At 43.4% G+C, this 21,650-nt stretch overlaps 1 protein-coding gene across 2 annotated transcripts in view; it reads right to left on the minus strand.

The window, feature by feature from the left end:
- Positions 1–10,106: 10,106 nt before the first annotated feature.
- The window catches only part of PTN (pleiotrophin), a 127,930-nt gene continuing 116,386 nt past the window's right edge, over positions 10,107–21,650 (minus strand). For both annotated transcript variants that reach the window (XM_054988919.1, XM_054988918.1), the window contains exon 5: positions 10,107–10,749. In XM_054988919.1, the coding sequence (XP_054844894.1) occupies positions 10,697–10,749 (53 nt within the window). In that variant the 3' untranslated portion in view covers positions 10,107–10,696. The remainder of the gene's footprint in view (positions 10,750–21,650) is intronic.

The raw sequence follows: 21,650 nt of genomic DNA on the forward strand, positions 1-21,650 counted from the left end.
TCCTCCTCAAATTCCATATTTAATAATATTATGAAAAAATATAATTATTTAATGGAACAGTTTATTTTTCATCCCCAGAAATGATTGTGTGAATAATAATACTGGACTATATCTCAGGGCTATAGTAAAAATTAGTTTGATAATATATTTGAAGTCCTTTGAACATTCAAAGAACTGTTCTATCAATAAAAGTGAGTTTTTCAGTACAGCTAGACCAATACCTGACCCTGACGTAATGAGCCTTTCCTGAACTGAATAGTCCAGGTGAACATGATCATGTCAGATCTCAGAAGCTAAGCAGGGTTTGTCTTGGTTAGTAATTGGATGGGAGACTTCCAATGATGGCCAAGGTTGCAGAGCTAAGCAATAACAAACCACTTCTTTTAGTCTCTTGCCATGAAAACCCCACCACGGGGTCGCCATAAGTCAACTCTGAATTGACAGCACACTCCACCACCAAACCAATGTTAGTTCATTTTGATTTTCCAGTCAAAAGTACTGCTTTCAGAGAGGGAGAATTATTCCAGGTTAAAAAAAATCTTAAAAGTTCACCTAACCTCCCCACAAAGTGGTTTGCTGCCCTTGTTTCTTCTTTCTTTTGAAGCTTCAGTTCCATTGTGTTCCCGATCAGGATTTGTCTTTTCTGGAATGATCCCAAGTAATCAGGTATTACACAGTGAATGTAGAATTCACCAGGTGACCTTAGGCAAATTATGCCTTCTTAGTTTAACATACCTCACATGGTCGTTGTAAGGGTAATATCACCCAAGAACTGGGTTAGAGACATGTAGGTATCCTTGCACACGCACACCCTGGCTTGGGTCTTAGGGACTATGCATCTGTGTATACATTGTTTAGCAGTGATATTCCATTTCCCCATTGGAAGGAGAAAGATCTAGACATCTCTAATGACCAAAAAGTAACTTTATTGGCTAAGAAATGGGTAGAGAAAGGTAGAAACATAGAGGTGTGTGTTTAATCCATATGTAATCAATAAAACAGTTCATTGTACAACCAATCCTTTGATTCTTTAAGTTAGCTAGAGTGTTCCACCCTCATCTAGTCTCCTTAGGATCCCATCTGAGGAAGGAGAAAGTCCCTAGCAGGGACAAAATATGAAGGGGAAGCTGAAAGGGAAAGGGAGAGAAAGAGACACCTGAGTGAAGCCCGGTACATTTTGTTTCAAGGAGGTAGGATGGGAGGACTTAAGGGAGATCTAAAAGTTTAGCTCTAGCCAGGGCAGCTGATGATAATAGGCAGAGGTTCAGCAGGGTATGATTGGAGAGACAGTTTGAGGCTGAGACCTCTAGATATCCAGGAAAGAGATCAGAGATTCTTGGAAGTAGACCTCCAGGAGGCTGAGAGAAGAACAGGGTTGAGGGTGAGGAGAGACTTTAGGGCATTCTTTGCCTATCCTGGTCTGTGTGTAGTGGGCCATCTCAGCAGTGGAGAAGAGGTCTGCAGGCGAAACCTCAGCTGATTTGTGGCTTGATCTTAGATCTTTTACCCCTATTTCCTGCCTTTACAGGGGTCTTGTAAGGATTCAGGGAGCCATTCGTGTAGTCCTACAGAGGCACCTAATTGCCTTGCATGGCAAAGGCATTTTATCCCCTTGTGTGAATTTTGGTTTTATTTAAGATGGATTCTCCCTCTGGTATTATTGACTGCTTGGGATCTGGGTCAGGCGTGGCAGGAGTGGGGGAGCGGGAGTGTCCTTTCTTGCTTTCCCGTGTCCTGTGGCATCATAAGACCCTGGAATCTATAGGGGCTCTGAGGTAAAGTAAAAAGGTGGAAGAACGGGGATACAACAGGCACTAGATACGTTTTCCTTATGCAGAGAGTGTTAAACCTTATGATGATATATATGTATAAATACCTCATAAATTTAAACAATACAAATGTGTTTACCAAACCTACAGTGAAAAGTGGAGAATCAAAACCGTTGGTAAAAATATGAATAAATATAAAATGAACGAAGGATGGAAACATTCATACGTCCCTTCCTGAGATGTCTTCCATGTACCTTCTCCACCCCCAGGAGGACCTTCCACCATTGTCTTTCATAAACTCTTGCACTTACAGTCTCCTCATTCAGGGACACCCAGTTCCATGCCTCTCCAATATGAAAGGTGCATGAGTGAGACATTTTCTAGGATCTTCTCAGTGCTTCTCAGTCCTTGTAATTTCCTTCCTAGGGAGTGTCACCGGCCCCGTTGCCCCATTCTCTTTTAGATTTCAGCAAAAGTCTTTTTTTGTAAATTTATTTATTTAAACAATAAACAGTAAACATAAAAGATGAGAAAAGACACAACAATCTAAGAGCCAAACGAACAGTACATATAAACATGAACACACAAACAGGGAAAGCAGCTAATAAGAAGATTCAAAATAGAAAGAGGGGAAAAAAATAAACTACTAGTTGGGTAGTTTATCTGATTTTCTCCACAACAAATATATATTGTTTTCAAAGTCTCACTTATTCCATCTTAAAAATAAGAGCCCTCTTTTTTCTGTTGATCATCATGATTCTTAATCCATAAATCCATATATCATCAAATCATTGTTATCTATATAATTTAAAAAGTCTGTAAATGGTTTCTAGTCAACAAAAATGTAGATAATGTCATTTCTGTAATCAGTGAAGTTTTGCCATTGACACATCAGTGAAAGTCTTTTTGATCCCTCAAGATTTCAGTGAGTCATGACTTGTTTCTTGTAATTCTTTTATTCTGTTTTTATGGGTTTATTTTATATCTCTGTTTATTGTTTTGGCAAATACGGAGTTAGCTCCAACCAGCTTTACAGCTAGTGAAAAAGGAAGTAGGGGGCCCTTTTGATTACCCCCAAAGGCCATGCTGGAGATTATGGGGCCTGGATGAACAAAAGCCATGTGAGATGGAGGCTGTAGTACATACGGGAATTGAGTGATATTGAATGAAAATGTTAGCTGGGTCTGACTAGGAGTGCCAGGTCCCTCAGGGGACAAACAGGATAGGTGGAGGGGCAGCAGGAACTTACCCCTTGCATGCACATAAAGTGCACATGTGTTCCCGTGCCCACCTGTCATGCTGGAAAATGACATCAGGTAGTGCTGGTAGGGGGGAGTGATTCACTAAAAATTGCCTCTAAACTCTAAGTTAGCTTCTGCATTACACCAGAAAATGATGTCATTTCTCAGTGCAATGAGGAAGTTGGAAGCACATATGCGCTTTGCCCACATGCCTCCCCCCTATTGCCTTTCACCCTTACTGGCCAGATGAGTGGAGGCAGGGGGCAAGAGATGGGGTGGGAGATCCCTTGCTCCCAGTGAGGGATGGCAACCCTAGGACTGACACACTGTGTAATTGTATATTGTAAGCATAGAAAAGCCAGAAATGAATGAATGAAAAGCATGCAATGCAACATGTCCTGGGATCTCTGGTTACTAGTGCACCCTAATTGTCCTGTAACAACTTTGATCTCGCTCCCACATTGCAGAACAATATATTTTAATGGCCACACAACAATCTAGTCCGGAACAAAATTGGCTGGCCTTTTTATTCCATTGCCAATAAGCCAAAGCACTTGCTTATTTAGTATGCTGCAATGATAAGCTTGAGAATAGAATTGGTGATGCCTAAGGCACACACTAAACTGTCTACTGTGAAAAAGGAACCGGTGTGCTTTCTCTGCACCTCTCCAGGCCCAAAGGCTGCGATACATCAGCACTGGCAGCAGGAAACCCTGCTGAAAATAGCAGGGGAAGAGCAAAACGAACTACCAGAAAATCAGAGATGAGGTTGGGAAATAGCATAGTTAGCCTGTGGTGGGAAAGAGGGACTTCTAAGGCATAATTCCATTGCCTTTTTGCTGACTACATTCCATATAGTTTCAAAAAGGCACAGGTGCAAAAGTCTGGCTAGTCTCTCTAGAACCTTTGCAATTCAAATAACTTTAGCCAGCCTCAGTTTACTTCCTATGCAGGGATCTAGTGATGGAGAAACCGCTGCTCTTTTTGAACTATATTTTCATCGCAAATTGCAAAAAACCCAGTGCAAGAAGTCAAAAAGTCGTTTCCCCTTTTACTGAACACCTCAAAGTTCGCTAAGTGTATTGCAATGTTTTGTACATGTACATTCTCACGTTGCTTTCCCACAGATGTCCCTGCTCTCCCCCTTTCCCCCCCAAACTTAAATTTATTCCAAATGGTATCACACTGTTAACCCAGTATTCTAAATCAAAGATGCTCAATTGCTTACCAGGTCAGTTCATAATCTGTCCAAATGTTCTGAAGAGTGTGGTTGGATGTTCAACAAATGGTTTGCCTGAGCTCTGTTGAAAATGCATGCATTCTCATGTTGCTTTCTTTTGTGTACTGAGCCTGGAGCTCAGAATGATTGCAGCCCAGAGTGATTTCAGCCAAAACAAGGTTCTTTATTGCCAACCAGAACAGACAGACGACAGCAGACACTACTCACTAGATGACACTACACAGACCCACTACAGAACAGAAGCCCTCAATATATACACATAAACCCCGCCCCAAGAATAGCCAGTGACCAATAGGAACATGTACTTTAGAATGTCATCATCAGCATGAACTATATATAATGTATTATACAGGCAGGCCACTGATTGGTCTTTATTTGAGAGGACCGATTGGCTGCTGCCCCCTGAAAGTAACCGATGGATATGCAGATGAATGTAACCAATGAGAATGAAGTGCAGGCAAATGTAACCAATGAGAATGAAGTGTATTAGGAACCTTGACATGTCATAAAACTCAACGCAGTGCATAACATTTAATACGATACAGTGGAGGCCTTGTCTGGCCTAACTCAGCCCAATACACAACCCTTTCCCACTGCTTCCTCCCCCTGCAAATACTGCCTCCCCATCCGAGATCAAGTCCAGATAATTTTAACATCTCACAGTTAGTGACTTACAGATGTGTGATGTCTCCCAGAGTTCATGTTCATTCATAGCAATGGCAAGCAAACTGTCCAGATTGCACATATGCATTCTCATATTGCATCACTGGACTTAGAGGCCTTTTTTTGCACACGTACCCCATCCACTAAAAAGGCGGACTAACTAAAAAGTTGTTGTATGGCTTGTATTACCTCTGTACTCTTGTACTATTGTTGCTGCATCACCCACTGTTGGTTAACAGAAACAGTGCATCTTGACAGCACAGGTACCCAGAGTGTAAACTGTGATTTGCGCTTAAAAGTACATCATTCCCTAGGGAGGAAATTAGTTGTTGGGAGAATTGCACAGCATTAAAATATTCCATATTACTGAATAAGTAGTAGTAACACATGATGTTACTCCCCCAGCTGTAGGTTGTAGAGAAAAGGTCACCTACTTGGGGAGGCAATGAAATGCCCCCCAAGTGGGAGCAGACTGAGCCTTGGTGGGGGTGAGAGGAAAGGTGGGAGAAGGGCCCCTGAGGGTTGGGGGGCATTTTGCATGCAAAATGCCACCCCTGGCAAAGGAAGCCTGCCTCTTCATTTTTTCCCCATAGGAAATAATGGAGATCAGCAGCAGCAAGCACAAAATAGGAGATTAGCAGCAGCAACCTAAAGCTATGCCCTTTTATAGGCGAGGATAGGGGGACCTGGTTTGGGGGGCCATAACATGGCCCCCCAAAGTCCAATCGGTCTGAAACTTGGGGGGTTGTTAGAGGGGAGTTATAGGAAGGCCCCCACCAATTTTGGCTTGATTTGGTGGGAAAATGCCTCCCCCAGGCTTCAGAGAAGCCTGGGGAGGCTTTTTCCCATTGAAAAAGCTTTCCCGAATCGCCCCGAATCGCCATTCCCGAATCGGCTTGCCAATTCGGGGACAGCGATTCCCAAATCGGCTTCTCGATTTGGGTATACCCGAATCGGGAAAGCCAAACCACTGTGCCTTTGCACACCCCTATCTGAGACCTTAATACCATGGCTTGAAAAATGTGCTCCTCCTTAACATCCGGTCTGATGAAGAGTTCAGCCAAACTCAAAGCCTTGCACACACTTTTGTGTCACTTAGGTTGGTCCTAATAAATAGTATTACATTGCTCTTCATTTTAACTGAGAAGGGTCATTAATTTGACCCAAATTCCTAACATTTCTAACAGGGTATCTTTGGCATGCTTTTCAAGATCCAAGGGATGTTTTCCAAGAACACTGGATGGGAGAACATCCTTTGATAGGCCACCTTGGAACACACCAACATATTTACAGAAACATTAACTGAAGAATCCTGTAGCAGAGCTGAACAGCCCTTCTGCCTTCTTTCATGTGAGATAGCTCTGCCATATACGGAACTCTGTTTCATTTTGAAATACCAGCTCTCATCAATATTTCAAAAGAAGAAATCTGACGGGTATACGCAAGTCAATACAGCGCAACACAGTTCTGTCAATGTTGTATTTTAGGAGATAGCAACCATGTGATGTCAATAGAAAGGAAGTAACAAGGGGGCACCTGCATTGTGCCGTCCTTTTGTGGTTCCCAGGCATATTTAGCTGATCACTGTTGGAGACAATATGCTTGGCTAGATGGAGTTTCACCCCTAAGACTGTCTCGATCTCCGTAGGTTCTTGAGTCAGTTTGGCATAGAGAGAGGTATATACAACAGGCTGACTGTTGCCATGGTGGTTAAGGGAATAAACAGAGAATTTGATTCATCTGATGGATTGAAAGCTGGAAGGTTTGAATTCAAGATCCGTATCTGCCACATACTTAGGCTTGGGCTTGACACAGGTGAGGCCAAAGCACTCACCTGTGGGGCTTTACACTCATACCGTATCTTGTTTAAACAGAGCTCCTACCTGTGCAAAGAAGCTACAAAACTGTCTTCATATTATGCCAGAACATCAACACTTGGACAGGTGTAGTGCATTTGAAGTGTATCTGCTTTGCATGGTTAGCAGCCATGTTTAAACAAGTGTTAAGTATTAAGCTGTATACGTGAGTTCCTTCGCCTTGACCATGTTACATTTATATTAGGCTTAACTCAATGGACTTTGGCAATTCCCTCTCTCCATATTTCAGCCCTCTGAGTAAACTAGAAATAATACTGATGAACTTCACAGGGTTGATGTGAAAGTACTTATAAAATAAGCATATTACAGACTAAAAGTGTTGTACAAGATAATAAATAGCAGAACATTGAGAACATTTGCAGCAGTAGCATATGTACATCTGGAAAAGCTGCCTCAGTATTGAACATGTAGGTAACATTTCTGGAAACAAATCCATGTGACCTAAGAGATCTTTTATCCTGCTTATAAGATTATCTTCAGAAAAAAAAATACATGTGTAACTAAGTGAACACCCTGTCCAGGATAGCCCAGGTGAGCATGATCTTGTCAGATCTCAGAAGATAAGCAGAGTCAGCATTGGTTAGTAATTGGATGGGAGACCTCCAATGAAGACCTGGGTTGCAGAGATAGGCAACGGCAAACCACCTCTCTCTCTTGCCATGAAAACCCAACCAGGGGGCACCATAAGTCAGCTATGACTTGAAGGCACTCTCTATCACTAACTAATTGAGCAGTAATTGGGGGAGGAGTTGTGGCACAGTGGTAAGACTATCTGCTTTGCATACAGAAGGTCCCAGGTTCAGACCCCAGCATCTCCTTTTAAAAGGGACCAGGTAACAGGTGATGTTAAAGACCCTGAAAGCCCAAGATCTTGGAAAACAGCAGCCAGTCTGAGTAGATAATACTAACCTTAATGGACTGATGATCTGATTCAGTATACTGATTCACTATCATGTGTGTTCATGTTGTCTTCATCTTCTGGGAACACAAAGGGAAATGTCCATGGTTTGTATCTACCGGGGCTTCATTTGCATCTGCCAAGGATTTGCTTATTTGAGTTGTTCCAATCAGATAATGAATCAGGAAATCACAGTGACATTTTACACCAAGCAGAAAAATGACATTGTCACTTCAAAATGTCAATTTGAAATGACAACTTTTTTGGCCATGTTTCTTTTTAAGAAGTCAGCATTTGTATGTTCAATTGATATTCATCTGCAACCAACTCAACCCATATTTGTTGACATGAAAACTGCCAAATGGCTACAGAAGATTTGTCTCTGGCCTGTGATACTATATCATTTGCATACCACACTGGACTAAAGAAATGGAGCGCAAACTGGGTTATTATGGTTTCTCTACAGTTCCTGATGAATATGGCTCGGTCAAACCCTTCACGAAACAAAGAATTCTGGATATTGAAAGGCAGTATGACTTGAGTCAAATTAAAGGTTATCTCCCGGGAATAGGAAATTTAAACCAAGTGATAATGATGCCTTACTTACAAAATTTGGATAAAGCTGACTATAGGAGAGCAGTTACCCTCCTTAGAATGGATATGTTACCGTCAGCGGTCACAGACGGTAAATACAAAAAAAACCACTCGAGAAAAGAGTATGCGTATGTGGGGCCAGGAAGATAGAAATAAGGGGATACGTACTTTTTGAGTGTGAACTTTATCAAAATATTAGAGCAATCTTCATAACTCCAATCTGCAATCAGTTCCCGGGAAGAAATGATAGATTTTATCTAGAAAATCTTTTAGCCGACAAGGATCAAGAAATTATTCTAAAGATGGCAAAATTCGCTGTGTAGGCCATACAGATCAGGAAGTATTTTATAGGGGGAAATATTTAATTATTTTATAACTTCAGGGATTTAAGTATTTAGCTATTTGGTTTTAGGGAACTCAGGTCTTAAGGTTTTAAATATTTAAGAATCTGAACTCTGAGATTTTATTGGACAGCTCTGTAAATAATATGACTTACCTTGATTGTAGGTTGTCTGTTATTACTTTTGGTCTCTGACCGTAATAAATATACTGATTACTGAATGCACAAAGATACCATTTGCATACTTACTGCCTTTTTTGCACTGATCAGATAAATGCATCCCAAATTCAGTGTACTGTTCTCTTCATTTCTTGCATTGAAGGGTTGTATATTGTCATTTTTTTCCTCTTTGGTGCAGAAATCTTAAATTTTGAGACATTGGGTTTAATGCTGGGATTTAGAACATCAGTCTTCAAATATATTTTTATGGGTTGGAGTCTACCAGGGTTTTTTTGCTCAATCTTGCTGAATTCCCCATCATACTGTAGGCCCAGTATTGCACAGGTTTGGGCCATGCAGGTCCTATGATCCCCAGTATAGCCCTTTTAGTGGTCAAATGTGAATTCCTTCTTTCTTTTATCACCAATGGAAAAGCTGGTAAGATCTAACCTTATGCCTCCAATATTTGGCATTATAGTTTTTATATTAGAATACTACTAATAATAAAAATAGTGACTTAAGTGAATGTCAGGATCCACGTCTACATTTGTTATAAATGTCCTACAGAGACTGATTTCCACATAGGAAAGACATTTTTAGTTCTTAGGCTATGAGCCAAATTACACGAGATGCCAGACATATGTTCTACATGTGTCGGGTCCTGCAAGGTTCCCTGGGTAGTGTAGTCTTACAAAGAAGAGCCACTCGATGGCAGGAAATCCAGGGCAGCTTTTTGCAAGAAAGAGAGAATTGCATTGCAGATTCCATCTCTTGCAAAAGGCCATCCTGGATTTCCTGCCTCCTGTTACATCCCATTTCCCTCTCCCCCTCCCCGCCCCCAGCTCCCAGAGAAAAACCTGAGCCAAGTCTTTTTGAAAAGGAGAATCCCTCCCATTGTTATTCCCCCAGTGGAGAATCACATTGAGTAGTTTTTTGTAAGATTACACTACTCAGGGAACTGTACGGGACCCAACACGTGCCTGGGTGTCTCATGTAGTTTCTCTCTATGTCTGCACTGGTTGAAACCCCTGTCAGGTCTTCATGGAATCCTCTATAAGAATAGCCAGCCCTGGCCATGTACATCAGACCTCGCAGCCAACTTTCAAGGAGGGGCGCTGATCCATGATGATATCAGGATGGTCCACTCTGTGTTTGATGTCACATCCTTACGGAAGTTGTCAGTTTTTGTATCATAGGCTTGATTCTACAATTCACAGGAATAGAATGAGAAACTTTGAATGCAAATACACTTACAGCGAGAACACTGATAAGCCACAATAGCAAGGGTTAACATTATCTGGATATACATAAAAAGCTTTGCAAAGTAAATCCTTAAATTGTTTTATTAAAAGGTGTAAATTACAACCAAGTTAGTTATTTCAGTGCAGGAACAATCTGGGGATAGAGACCCACTCTTGCTATTATAAAACTTAAACAGTTCCCCTCCCCTACAGTGAAAAAAAAAGAATTGGTTTTACACAAAGTGGCTAGTCCCACATCACTTTGACAGCCCATTATGACATCATAGAACCTTTATAGTGCAGGTCTGGGGAGGCCCTCGAGGGTCATAAATCCTGCCCTTAATGTGAGGAGACAGACTTTCAGCTTGAACTCATAGAGAGGGAAAGGGGAAATTCACAATGAATCTACGCTTTTCAATATACAACAGTCATCATCATTTACTAAATGACATTACTGCCCTTTATTGTAGATTTCTACAAATGCAGTTAAGAAGATGATACCTTTAAAATACTAGTGTCAAAATAAAAAAGAGGATACATTTGCATGTTTATTTCTTCCTATTGTACAATTAAGCTATAAATAATGTCTGCATAAATTGCCTAGGTGTCAATGAAACTTGTTAACCGATTACATTCGAGGAAGTCCGTTTCCCATGCAGCATGGTACAGCTTCCCTAGTCCAGTGTCTTCTCTTGTTTCTTGCCTTCTTTTTTCTTTTTCTTGGGCTCTGAGGAGACAATAACAATAACAATTTAAAAACTGCCTCTAAAATAAATTTCAGGAGAATGAGTGAAATGGTGCTTTATCTGGTAGGCAAGGCATGCTTTTTGTGGGATAAGGTTGCCAACTAAAGACTTGGAAATTTCTTGAGATTAGGGGAAGGAGCCTGGGAAAGGTGAAGTTTGGGGTGGGAGCTCAGCAGGATGTGATGTCACTCTAGGAATTACATTTTTCCTAGACTTTATGGTGTACCATAGAGTCCAACAGCTAAAGCTGCCATTTCCTCCAGGGGAACTCATCTCTGTAGTCTGGAGATCAGGTAATTCCAGCTGAACTCCAGGCCCCACCTAGAGGATGGCAAACCTGGGAGGCAGGATTAAAATAAAAATTGGTCACATTAGTTCACTCCTATACCACCAAAAACTTCCAGCATCTGAAAGGATAAGGATGACCTGTCTCCAGAGGAGAAACCTGTCTCTTTTCTTCATGTTGGAGGCATGTCTCCTGATTGGAAGAAAGCATGTGTACAATAGGGACTCTTTCAGAGATGCAACAGGCAACCAAGCAGGGAGGAACTTGGTGGTGCCTTGATATCAGAGGTAACTGCAAAGAAGCCTTCCCCAAGAAAAATACTGGAAAAAAGAGTGGAAAGTCCCTGTTGTGCACAGGCCATTTCTTCTGCAGAGGCTGATGAGAAAGAGGGAAAGCCTGTGTGTGGGTGCAGTTTGATGCACAGGGCAGAGCAGTGCCCAGATGCAGCAGGCAGCCTTTGCCGTGGATGGAGGCCCTGGGTTAAAAGTCAGTTATTTAATTAGTAAATGTCTGTGATGATCTCCAGAGAACTTGCTCAAGGAGGCTTACAAAGTAAAGCACAATAAAAAAATAAAACACCGTAAAAAGTGAAAAACGGAGCCAGCACACATACCAAAAAAGTTAAAACACTGAGTCTCATTCGATAGTTATCTGGCTAGAAGCAGATTAAAAAACAAAGCATAAAGATTGATCCGTTAATTGAAAGCCTCGATAAAAAGAAACATTTTGGCCAGTCACTTAAAAGAGAGTATAATGGATGCCAGGCAAACTTCAAGGGGGGAGGAGTTTCATAAACAAGGTGTCACTGTTGAAAAGGCCCTGTCTCTGTTCACCACCTGCCTTACTGTTGAAAATGGGGTTACAGAGAATAAAGCTTATGAGGAAGATTTTAGCTGGCAGGCTTGTCAGTATGGGGGGAGGCAGTCCTCGTTTGTTTGTTTGTTTGTTTGTTTGTTTGTTTGTTTTTAGAATTTTCAGAAGCCTGCTTGAGGTAGAGTACAATTAAACAACACAACATTATAAAAACAAGCCATTGGACTTAACACAGGGTACAAACTGTCCATGAAACAGAAGCAGACCATTCAAAAAGCTGGTAAGATAAAAACTCTAATTCAAACCTGGGGTAAAGAAATGTATTCCTATCTCAACGTGGCCAATCTGGCCACCTGGATCCCTGCCATAGTAACATCAAGACTTATTGTAATGCCCTATACACAGGTCCTCTGTCTGAGAGCCTTGCTACAAGTGACATTTTACACGTGAAGGATAAAGGATCATTTTCGCAAGTCTTTCTGGGAACTGAAGTTCCTCTCCCCCACCCCTTTTCCTTTTGTTCCTTCCCCTCGCTGCCTGAAGAGACAGAGAAAGCCTGCGGCAACAGCAACTTTTGCAAATTGTTCCTCCAGTCACAAGCCTGCTCTCAGTGATCTTTGGGGCAGGCAGCTGCAACTTTCTCAGCTTTCTCCGGAGCATTCCCCACCCCCACCCCCAGCAAGACGATTTGCAAAAGCTGATGTTGCCGTAGGCTCTCTCTGTCTCTTCAGGCAGCGAGGGGAAGGAACAGAAGGAAAAGCAGTGGGGGAGAGGAACTTCAGTTCCCAGAAAGACTTGCGAAAATGATCCTTTATCCTTCACGTGTAAAATGTCACTTGTAGCAAGGCTCTAAGTTAACTAGGAGACTCCAGTTGCACGTGGGTGAAATCAACAGCTGCCTGTACACATGCAAACGCTATGGAACTGCCTGCCTCAGGAAGTTAGGAGAGCCCCCACTCACCTGGCCTTCCTCAAACAATGCAAAACTGAATGATTCAAAATAAAATCAAGTAAAGTAGGCACCGGGTGAGCCTCAGGGAGGGAGGGAGGTGTTCCAGAGGCAAGGTGTTCTTTAGGTTTAGGCTTATGATGAGCAATCTCCCAGTGATCTGTTCCATTGTCTGACACCACTCGGAGGTGGGAGAAAAATAATTTTTAAAAATCCTTCAGGGTACAATTGGGTACTGCTTTTAAATTACTTTTCTTTGGTAACTGGCAGTCTTAAACTGTGTTTTTAAATTTGAGGGGGAGGGAATTTTTATTATTGTTAATTTACTTATCTTGTAAGTTGCCTTGAATTTCTGCATGGTACAAAAGTGGCTAATAAATGTTTTAAATAAATGTGACAATGGGTAGCTCTAGGAATCGTTGGAAACTCTGTGGTATGGTACCATCGAACTATGGTGATTCTGGAGCTACCCGTTGTCACTTTCAGATTGTACCACTGATGTCATATACCCCCTCACATCTCCACCCCCCAATCCTCCCACCAAGCTTGGCAACTCTAGTGCTACCACAGAAAATGTCCCCGTCTCTATTAACCATATGCCTCACCTCTGAAGGCAGAGGCAGAGAAAGAGAGACTTATCTTAACTGGCAAAATGGATAGTATGACTGGACACAGTCCTTCATGTACCCTGGATCCAAGACATTTAGGGCTGTAAAGATAAAAACTCACAGCACCTAAATTGAGAATAAGTTAACTAAAGCAAGAAAGGACAAATTCTCTCCCTCTGCTCCCAAACATGTAACCCCATTCACAGGCAATTGGTTTGTGGGTGATACTTTTATAATAAAATGAACGTGTCTTGAAAGCTGGGAAGGGTGGGGGGGACCTGAACTGGAGTTCAGGCAGAGCTTTTCCTAGCTCTGCCAACCAGCCCTATTTGGCATGCAAGCTATTGTCTCAGAGGCTTGGTTTGAAAACATGAAAATAGCAGGCAGCTCCAGAAGAAACAAGGTCATGGCTCAGTGGCAAGCTGGAAAAAGATTTCATACAGACATCGATAAACACTCAGAGACCCTTCCAACCTTTCCTTTTTTATTCATTCTGGAATCTTTGATTTTTTTTTTCAGAGAGAAAAGTGATTGGGGGAGAGAGAGAAAGCTTTCTCTCCTCTTCCTCCACTCCTAAGATTCTTCCAGTGTTTCCCTTCATGTTAACATCAGTACTGTTGTGAATGGTGTCTGAGTGTACTAAATAAGGTTGCCACCTTTTGCCCACAGCCTCCCAATCCCCACTGGTGCTCAGTAAGCGACAAGGGGGCTGAGAGTAAGGTTGTCAGGTCCCGTGACTCCCCCAGTGGGAGACTGGAAGCCTGGCACTAACCTTGCTGCGCCCCCAGGTCCCGGCTTCGTGCGTGCATGCAGTACGCATGTGCTCCTGGCTTCCGTGATGATATCACTTCCAGGAAGTGATGTCATTGTGCAGGGTCAAAGGGCGTCTGGGGGCATTCCCATGGGCTGGATCAGGAGAGATGTCATATAGTCCACCCTCTGGAGCGGCCATTTCCTTCAGGGGAACTGATCTCTGTGGTCTGGAGATGAGTTGTGATTTCAGGAAAACTCCAACCCCCCCCATCCCCAGAGGTTGGCAACCATATTCTGGAGAGTCACTGACAGTCAGAGTGGACAATATACAGCTAGATGGAACAACAGCATGATAACAGCATTATGGATTCATAAAGGCAAGTTTAGCTTGTTTTGAGACAGCACTCTACGCTCAGCTAAACAGGATAGTGTTCCTGTGGTGGACACAAAGGCAACACCACCATTGTATGCCAGGGATTTTCTTATTTAAAAGGTACTGCAGAGTCCAATCCTGCAAGCCTACTTGACATTGCCCCAGCTGGGTAGAGACCTAGGCAGTCTTTGCTCATCTGAGGTTTGGAAATGGTATTGTGTGTGTGAGAGAGAGAGAGAGACAGGATGCCCGACAGCAATTGAGGTGAGGGGCAGTGCTTGCTGGGCAATAAGGGAGCAGACACCGATAGAGGCCGGCACCTCTATTGCCTGGCAAGAACTATCCCTCACCTTTGCTGCAGCAATACATATTGCAGCGTATTGACGGACTGATTACTTCAGTTCAACAAGGTGGCAATTACTGCCATCTGTCATCACCACAATGTGAAATGTATTACGTAACTTGCAGGGTGAGGGTATGCGCTAATGTAAATGTAAAGGTGCATCCCAATGTTGTGCACACAGGAGCAAGTTTGGAGGTGTAACATGGTTATGAAAAGTATTTTACCCCCCTGAGTATCTCTGTGTACTGTGTTCATGCAATGGAGGATCACCACCCTTTCCCTAGTAGGGCTCCTGTACCTTTGCCATCCTTATGTGAGCATGTGGGGAGAAGCGCCACCTGCTAAACTTCTCCTTGTCATGTCGCTGTTAAAGGCTCAGAAGCCCGATGGGAAAATCTCATTTTTTGATTCCATGGAACTAGACAGGTTTCTTTGCCTACCCAGATATTGTTGTTTGCAAAGGAAGCTCCTTTAGGGAATCTTCATCACATCCATAAAACTACAGTTCCCAATATTCCTTCAGGCAAGCCAAAAGCCCTAACTTGGCTTATCTAAGCTGGTGTCATTTCCAGTGCAAAAACATTTCTGAAAGTAAATATGGAAGTTATTAAGAGCTGTTAAGTGCCCCAGTCCACGGGACAATCAGTTATGGTTGGCAAGAATTCAAACTTTAATACTATGATCAATTCACGAACCAGGTAAACCAGAAATCTCGAGTCTAGAGGAACTGCTGTCTGATGAAACAAAACAGTTACTGAGAAATATATCCCGCTGATTTAGACTGAGCTTGCACTCAGGTATGACTGCTTAGCACCGTAGTTTAGTAATTTGGTAGCAATGCAATCCAGTAGTGAGTAGCTGCAGGCTGCCTTTTCTTAAATATTCACCTTTACTTTTTTGTACACAACCCTTTACTATGGAAGCAGCAGGGGGAAAGCAATTATCTGAAGAGCTGGTGCCTGAGGACTGAAGCAATTTAAAGCCACAAAAGGGAAATCGAATAGAATAATTACCTTTTAAATGGAAGTCAAAACCAAACTACGTGGCTATTTATTTTTCTACACTGCAAGGAAGGGCTGGCACAGTTTTAATTCTAACCATTGTAAATTGCATCCCATAAAGCAATGCGAATTGTAGAAATCCATGTTGACTCACAGCTCTAAATATGCTGATCCAATGGTATGTATGTAAAATTGAGAGCACCCATAAAAGAATTCAGAATGAAGGCTCCACATAACATTTGATTCTTGGACATATGTGGGGGTTTTTTTAACCTCCTATTCAGAAGTTAGAGCTGCATACGTTCTTATATAAATGAAGCAGCCCTTGCAGTTCTAATCTGAACAGCATTGCCTATGCCTGAACAACATCATTCCAAAAGTTAAGTGAATGACAATTAGATTGTCCCACACACGGATCAAGAAAAATCAGGCACTCAAGGAAAGTGGCAATGCAGTGTGCCCCATTATCATTCTTAGTATGGGCCAAGGTCTCTTGGAACTGAATTATTGAGTTGCACCACTTTAGATTTTAAATCGGCTTCACATTATTGGATTCTCCTTTCTCCTCTATAAAAACGAAAAACTCCCTGCACACAGAAAACGTAGAACAGGGTTTTGAGGGTGTCTGGGCAAAATGATTTCCAGTGCCTCAGCTTGCTTGTATGTGCACTCCTCCCTGCAGAGGGAAGATTAGAGCGTGACTCCTTTGTGCCAAGTGGATCTAAAAGGAGTGTGAAAAAGCCACATGCTACTGCATCCAGTCTTCCTTCACACAGGAAATGGGAGATTGTTCCAGAGGCCCCTGCAGTCACTGGAGCAACCTCCTATTTCTTGCTAGGAGGGGTACTTGGGAGTGCCAAGTGTGATTCTTGTTTTAGCACTGCTAGTAGGGTTTGACAGAGCATGAAGGAGTGCAATTGTTCTGCTCCTCCTCCAAGCACCATCAGCAATCAGAGGAGAAAGCTACAGTTAAGCAATAAACTGACAACTACTCTTGGCTAAGAAGGGATGCCAGACCTCCCACTATGGAGGAAGGCCTCCCACCAGCATCCATCTGCCTCTCCAAGTGGCAGCTGAAAAAATATTAGAAGTCAGTATCTGTGAGCCACTACGTCACTTCTGGAGAAATCTAAAAGTGATGCAGTATAGCTCTAGGAATTGCAGGAAAATCTATGGTTATCATTGAGTTTCTGGTGATTCCTAGAGCTACCTTACATCAGTCCCTGGAAGTAATGAAGTGGCACACAGGACTTCATGCCTCCCTGTCCCTAACTCTAAAATTTCCACTGGTTGCCAGGCATAGCTTTATAGCCAACACTGCCTATCAGTCACTCAGACATTGCTTGCCATCTGTTACTCCTCCCTCTAGAGGACCCCAGGGAAATGGCCATATAAACTTTTCCTGTGGCTTGCAAGTGGCAGGTCCCTTTAAACTATCAGTTGGCAGGCAGTGAGGGGGGGATCCCCCCTACTGCCTGCCAGCTGATAGTTTAAAGGGACCTGCTGCTTGCAAGGCAGGAAAGGGCCCTTTAAATTGTCAAATGCTCCTTTCCCTGCCTCTGCTAAGTGGACCCAGTTTGTGCCAGTTCATGGTTCCTGGTTTGTGAAAACCCACAAACCACGAGCCTCATGGTTCGGTTTTTTTTGTGGTTCGTGCCCATCTCTAATCAGGAGCAGAACAGGTGGCAAGGCCCACCCCCGCCTTCACCCAGCTGGGATTAGAAGCAGAGCAGGTGGCAATGCCCACCCATCCCCAACAACCCAGCTGGAATGAGACACAGAGCAGGTGGCAATGCCTGTCCTCCTTCACCCAGCTGGGATCAGCACCAGAGCAAGTGGCAATGCCCGCCCCCCCCCCCACCATCACCCAGCTGAAATCAAGAGAGGAGCAGGTGGCAATGCTCACCCTTCACCCAACTGAGATCAGGCATGGAGCAGGTGGCAATGCCCACCTCCCACCTTCACCCAGCTGGGATCAGGAGAGGAGCAGGTGTCAATGCCCACCCCCTGCTTTCACCCAACTGGGATCAGGCATGGAGCAGGTGGCTATGCCCAGCCCTTGCCTTCACCCAGGTGGGATCAGGAGCGGAGCAGGTGTTAATGCCTGCCTCTCTTCACCCAGCTTGGATCAGGAGCAAAGCAGTTGGCAATGCCCACCCCTCACCTTCACCCAGCTGGGATCAAGAATGCAGCAGGTGGCAATGCCCACCACCAGTTCACCCAGCTGGGATCAGAAGAGGAGCAGGTGGCAGTGCCTGCCCCCAGCCTTCGCCCAGCTGGGATTAGGAGCAGAGCAGGGGGCAATGCCTGCCCCAGCCAGGATCAGGCATGGAGCAGGAGGCAATGCCTGCTCCCTCCTTAACCCATCCAGGAACAGGAGTGGAGCAAGTGGCAATGCCCACTCCCCCTTCAGCTCGCTGGAATCAGGTGTGGAGCAGGCAGCAATGCCCACCCCTCCCTTCACCCAGACGGTGAAGGCACAGAGTAGGAGACAATGACCATCCCCCTTCACCTGGCTGGGATAAGGAGCAGATCAGGTGGCAATGCCTGCTCCCCTTTCACCCAGCTGGGATTAGGCACAGAGCAGGAGGCCATGTCCAACCCCTCTTCACCTGGCTGGGATCAGGACCGGAGCAGATGGAAATGCTCACACTCCTGCCTTCACCTGGCCGGGATGTGGTGCAGAGCAGGAGGCAATGCCCGTCCCTCCTTCACCTGGTCAAGATCAGGTGTGGAGCAGGCAGCAATGCTCACCCTCCCTTCACTTGCCTAGGATCAGGAGCAGAGCAAGCTGGCAATGCCCGCCCCCCTTCACCCTGCTGAAATCAGGCCTGGAGCAGGTTGCAATGCCTGCCCCCCTTTCACCTAGCCACAATCAGGTGCGGAGCAGGTGGCATTGTCTGCCCCCCACCTTCACCCGGCCAGGATCAGTCACAGAGGAGACAATGCCTGCCTCCCCGCCCTCCCCTTTCTAGAGCCTGTTGTATTTTTCCCCACAACAGGCTTTGTTACTAATATATATATATATATATATATATATATATATATATATATATATATATATATATATATATATATATATATATATACATTTATTAATGTGCTTAATTTATAGGCCTGATTATTTGAGAATATAATTATTTTTGTTCACTTACTACAGTCATAGTTGTATGTATTCCTTATGTACAAGAACAGTAAAAAAAATAATGTTGCAAAGATTCATTACAGGAAGCTGAACCGGCAATGCAAAAGATAGGGTATAAGTATCTGTTTTCCAAGGTTAGCGAAGGGCTTCTTTGAAATGAATTGTTAGTGATTTACTGAAATCTCTCTCGCTCTCTCTTATGAAAGAGCAGAATGCGTTTTTCTGTCACGCTTCTTGCATCTGCCCAGATCATATCTGTGTTTTTCAACTACTGATGCAGCTCCACTTTCATCATTGCACAGGTGAAAGCGTTGCCTCTTAAAGTTAATGTTGACATGCTGTGGATGGAGTGAAGGAGACAATAGGGAGGAAATGAAATATAGAAAGAGAGGGGAAAGCAAAGAAAGAAAAGGGGAAAGAAAGGGGCCAGTGAGAGAGGGAAAAATTTACCCACTTGGAATTTAATGAGAACAAACATTAGCTTATGCTGTATCTTTTACCACAATGAGCATAATCGCTTCAGGCGGTTTCACAGCTGACAGTCGCTGCTGAATGCCAAAACAGGCCACTGAAACAATACACGTATAAAAACATTAAGCTATTTGTCTGCATTGTGGAAGGCCTAGTTCACACAAACAGTAAATAAGAAGAGCCCTGTGGGATCAGACTGTGGCTCGGCTATTCTAGCATCCTGTTTTCCCACAGTGGCCAACCAACTGCTTTGAAGAGCCATCAGACATTACCTCAGAGAAGGTAAGCCAACAGTTTTTTGGATTGTACCACTTCAGACTGCCATGGGGGCGGTGGGGGCGGTGGGGACTATGTCCCTGATTCTTACTGATGTGAGAAAAAACAGCTGTCTTATCCAAACACACAAACTTTCCAATCAGCAGAGTGAAGCCCAAACAATTATAGCTGCCCTTGAGAGAGCATTGTAGGCTTGCCAATCTCCAGGTGGAGCCTGGAGAACTCCTGGAATTACAACTATCTCCAGGCTACAGAGATCAGTCCCTCCAGAGAAAATGGCTGCTTTGAAAATGGACTGTGTGGTATTATTATGCCCTGTTGAAGTGCCTCGCTTCCCTATATCCCACCCTCCCCAGGTTCCACCTCCAAATTTTAGTTTTTATTTTATTTATGATTATTTATAGTTCACCTTTCTCACTGAGACCTAATCAGGAATTCTGCAACCCAGAGTTGGCAACCCTAAGAATTTGCATTCCGCCGCCCCCGTCACTTTTGCTAACTCTTTTTTTGCAGCTGTTTGCCTACCTAATGTGAGAGAATCCTTCATTGTTTCTCCTGTCTAATTACTCTGAGCTCCATTGCACACTTTTGCTTTCTGTAATGATAATTAGTATGCTACCTGCCTGGGAATCCATATAATGAATTACATCAAAGACTGAAGGGCTCACAGGTCACAGAGGAGAGGAAACCAGGGGTATGCCCAAATGGAGAGAAATTTAACACCTTAAAAATGTTTGCACATTTTTTTGTTTATGGTGGTGTTGCTAATAGGATTGATGAAAGCAATTTAATTGGTCAGCTGGTTTTCAAGAAATTGTTTATTACTTCTCAAAACATTGGCATATTACCAGAGCATCCATTTGGGTGCTTTCTAAGGATATTGAAAAGGGGGAGTCATTTCCCCTTCAGTGTGAGATAACTTACAATTGAATAAATTTTTTTAAAGTCCTCATTGATAGAATGATATGCTATCTTTAATATTTTCTTCATTGTGATCATCTGAAATACAGAATATTCCTGACTGGATTTTCAGTCCAGAGTCATAAGGGCTTCCAAAGAGAATACAGCAGTGCTATGGAAGATCAAGGTGCAAAAAGAAAGATATTGCCCACAGTTCTCTGAGCAGAGCATCATTTCCATCATGACCTAGAAGTGACCACATTGAGCCCAGGTCAATTCCTAAAGAATCATTGTCAGGGCGATGCTGTCACTTTCAAGTCATACTGGAAGTGACATCATCAGCCAGGATGCTGACATGTTCATGCCCATTATCCCAGGCTACTTGCTGATGGCCGGCAATCTCTAGCAGCCTGCCTCCTCCTGTTGATCACTTCCGATCAGCAGGCAGGATTCTCCAAGAGATTGTCCACAATTGGTGGGCATCTATGAACTGTATCTAAATAAGCCACCAGCTATTTTTGTTCTAACTTGGTGCCTGAATGTGGTGGTCAAATGGCTGAGGGAGAACCTGAAACTGCATCTAGATAATATATGCTGGCTAGAAGGGCCATGGCTTCAAATGGGATTGTGCTTCCTACGATCGATGGTGTGCAGCTTTCAGTGAAAGTCTTTGTTAAGAGCTTGGGGGTCTTGCTGGATTCTGATCTCCTGTTGAAGAAACAGGTATTCATGACAGCAAAAATGCTGTCATCTAGTTGGGAATCTGCCTCCCTATTTGCACAATGCTTGACCTGACCATGCTGAGATGCTTCAGTAGCCTGTAGGCTAGATTACTGTAAAATGCTGTACTTGAGGCTGCCTTTGAAAACAATTTGGAAGATGTAGCTGGTACAAAATGCAGTAATTCTTCTGTTACCTGAGGCTAGCTGATTGGAATACGTGTGCAACTCCTATTCTGAGGATT

This window comes from Eublepharis macularius, chromosome 9 (assembly GCF_028583425.1).
Source record: "Eublepharis macularius isolate TG4126 chromosome 9, MPM_Emac_v1.0, whole genome shotgun sequence".
Lineage (NCBI taxonomy): Eukaryota > Metazoa > Chordata > Lepidosauria > Squamata > Eublepharidae > Eublepharis > Eublepharis macularius.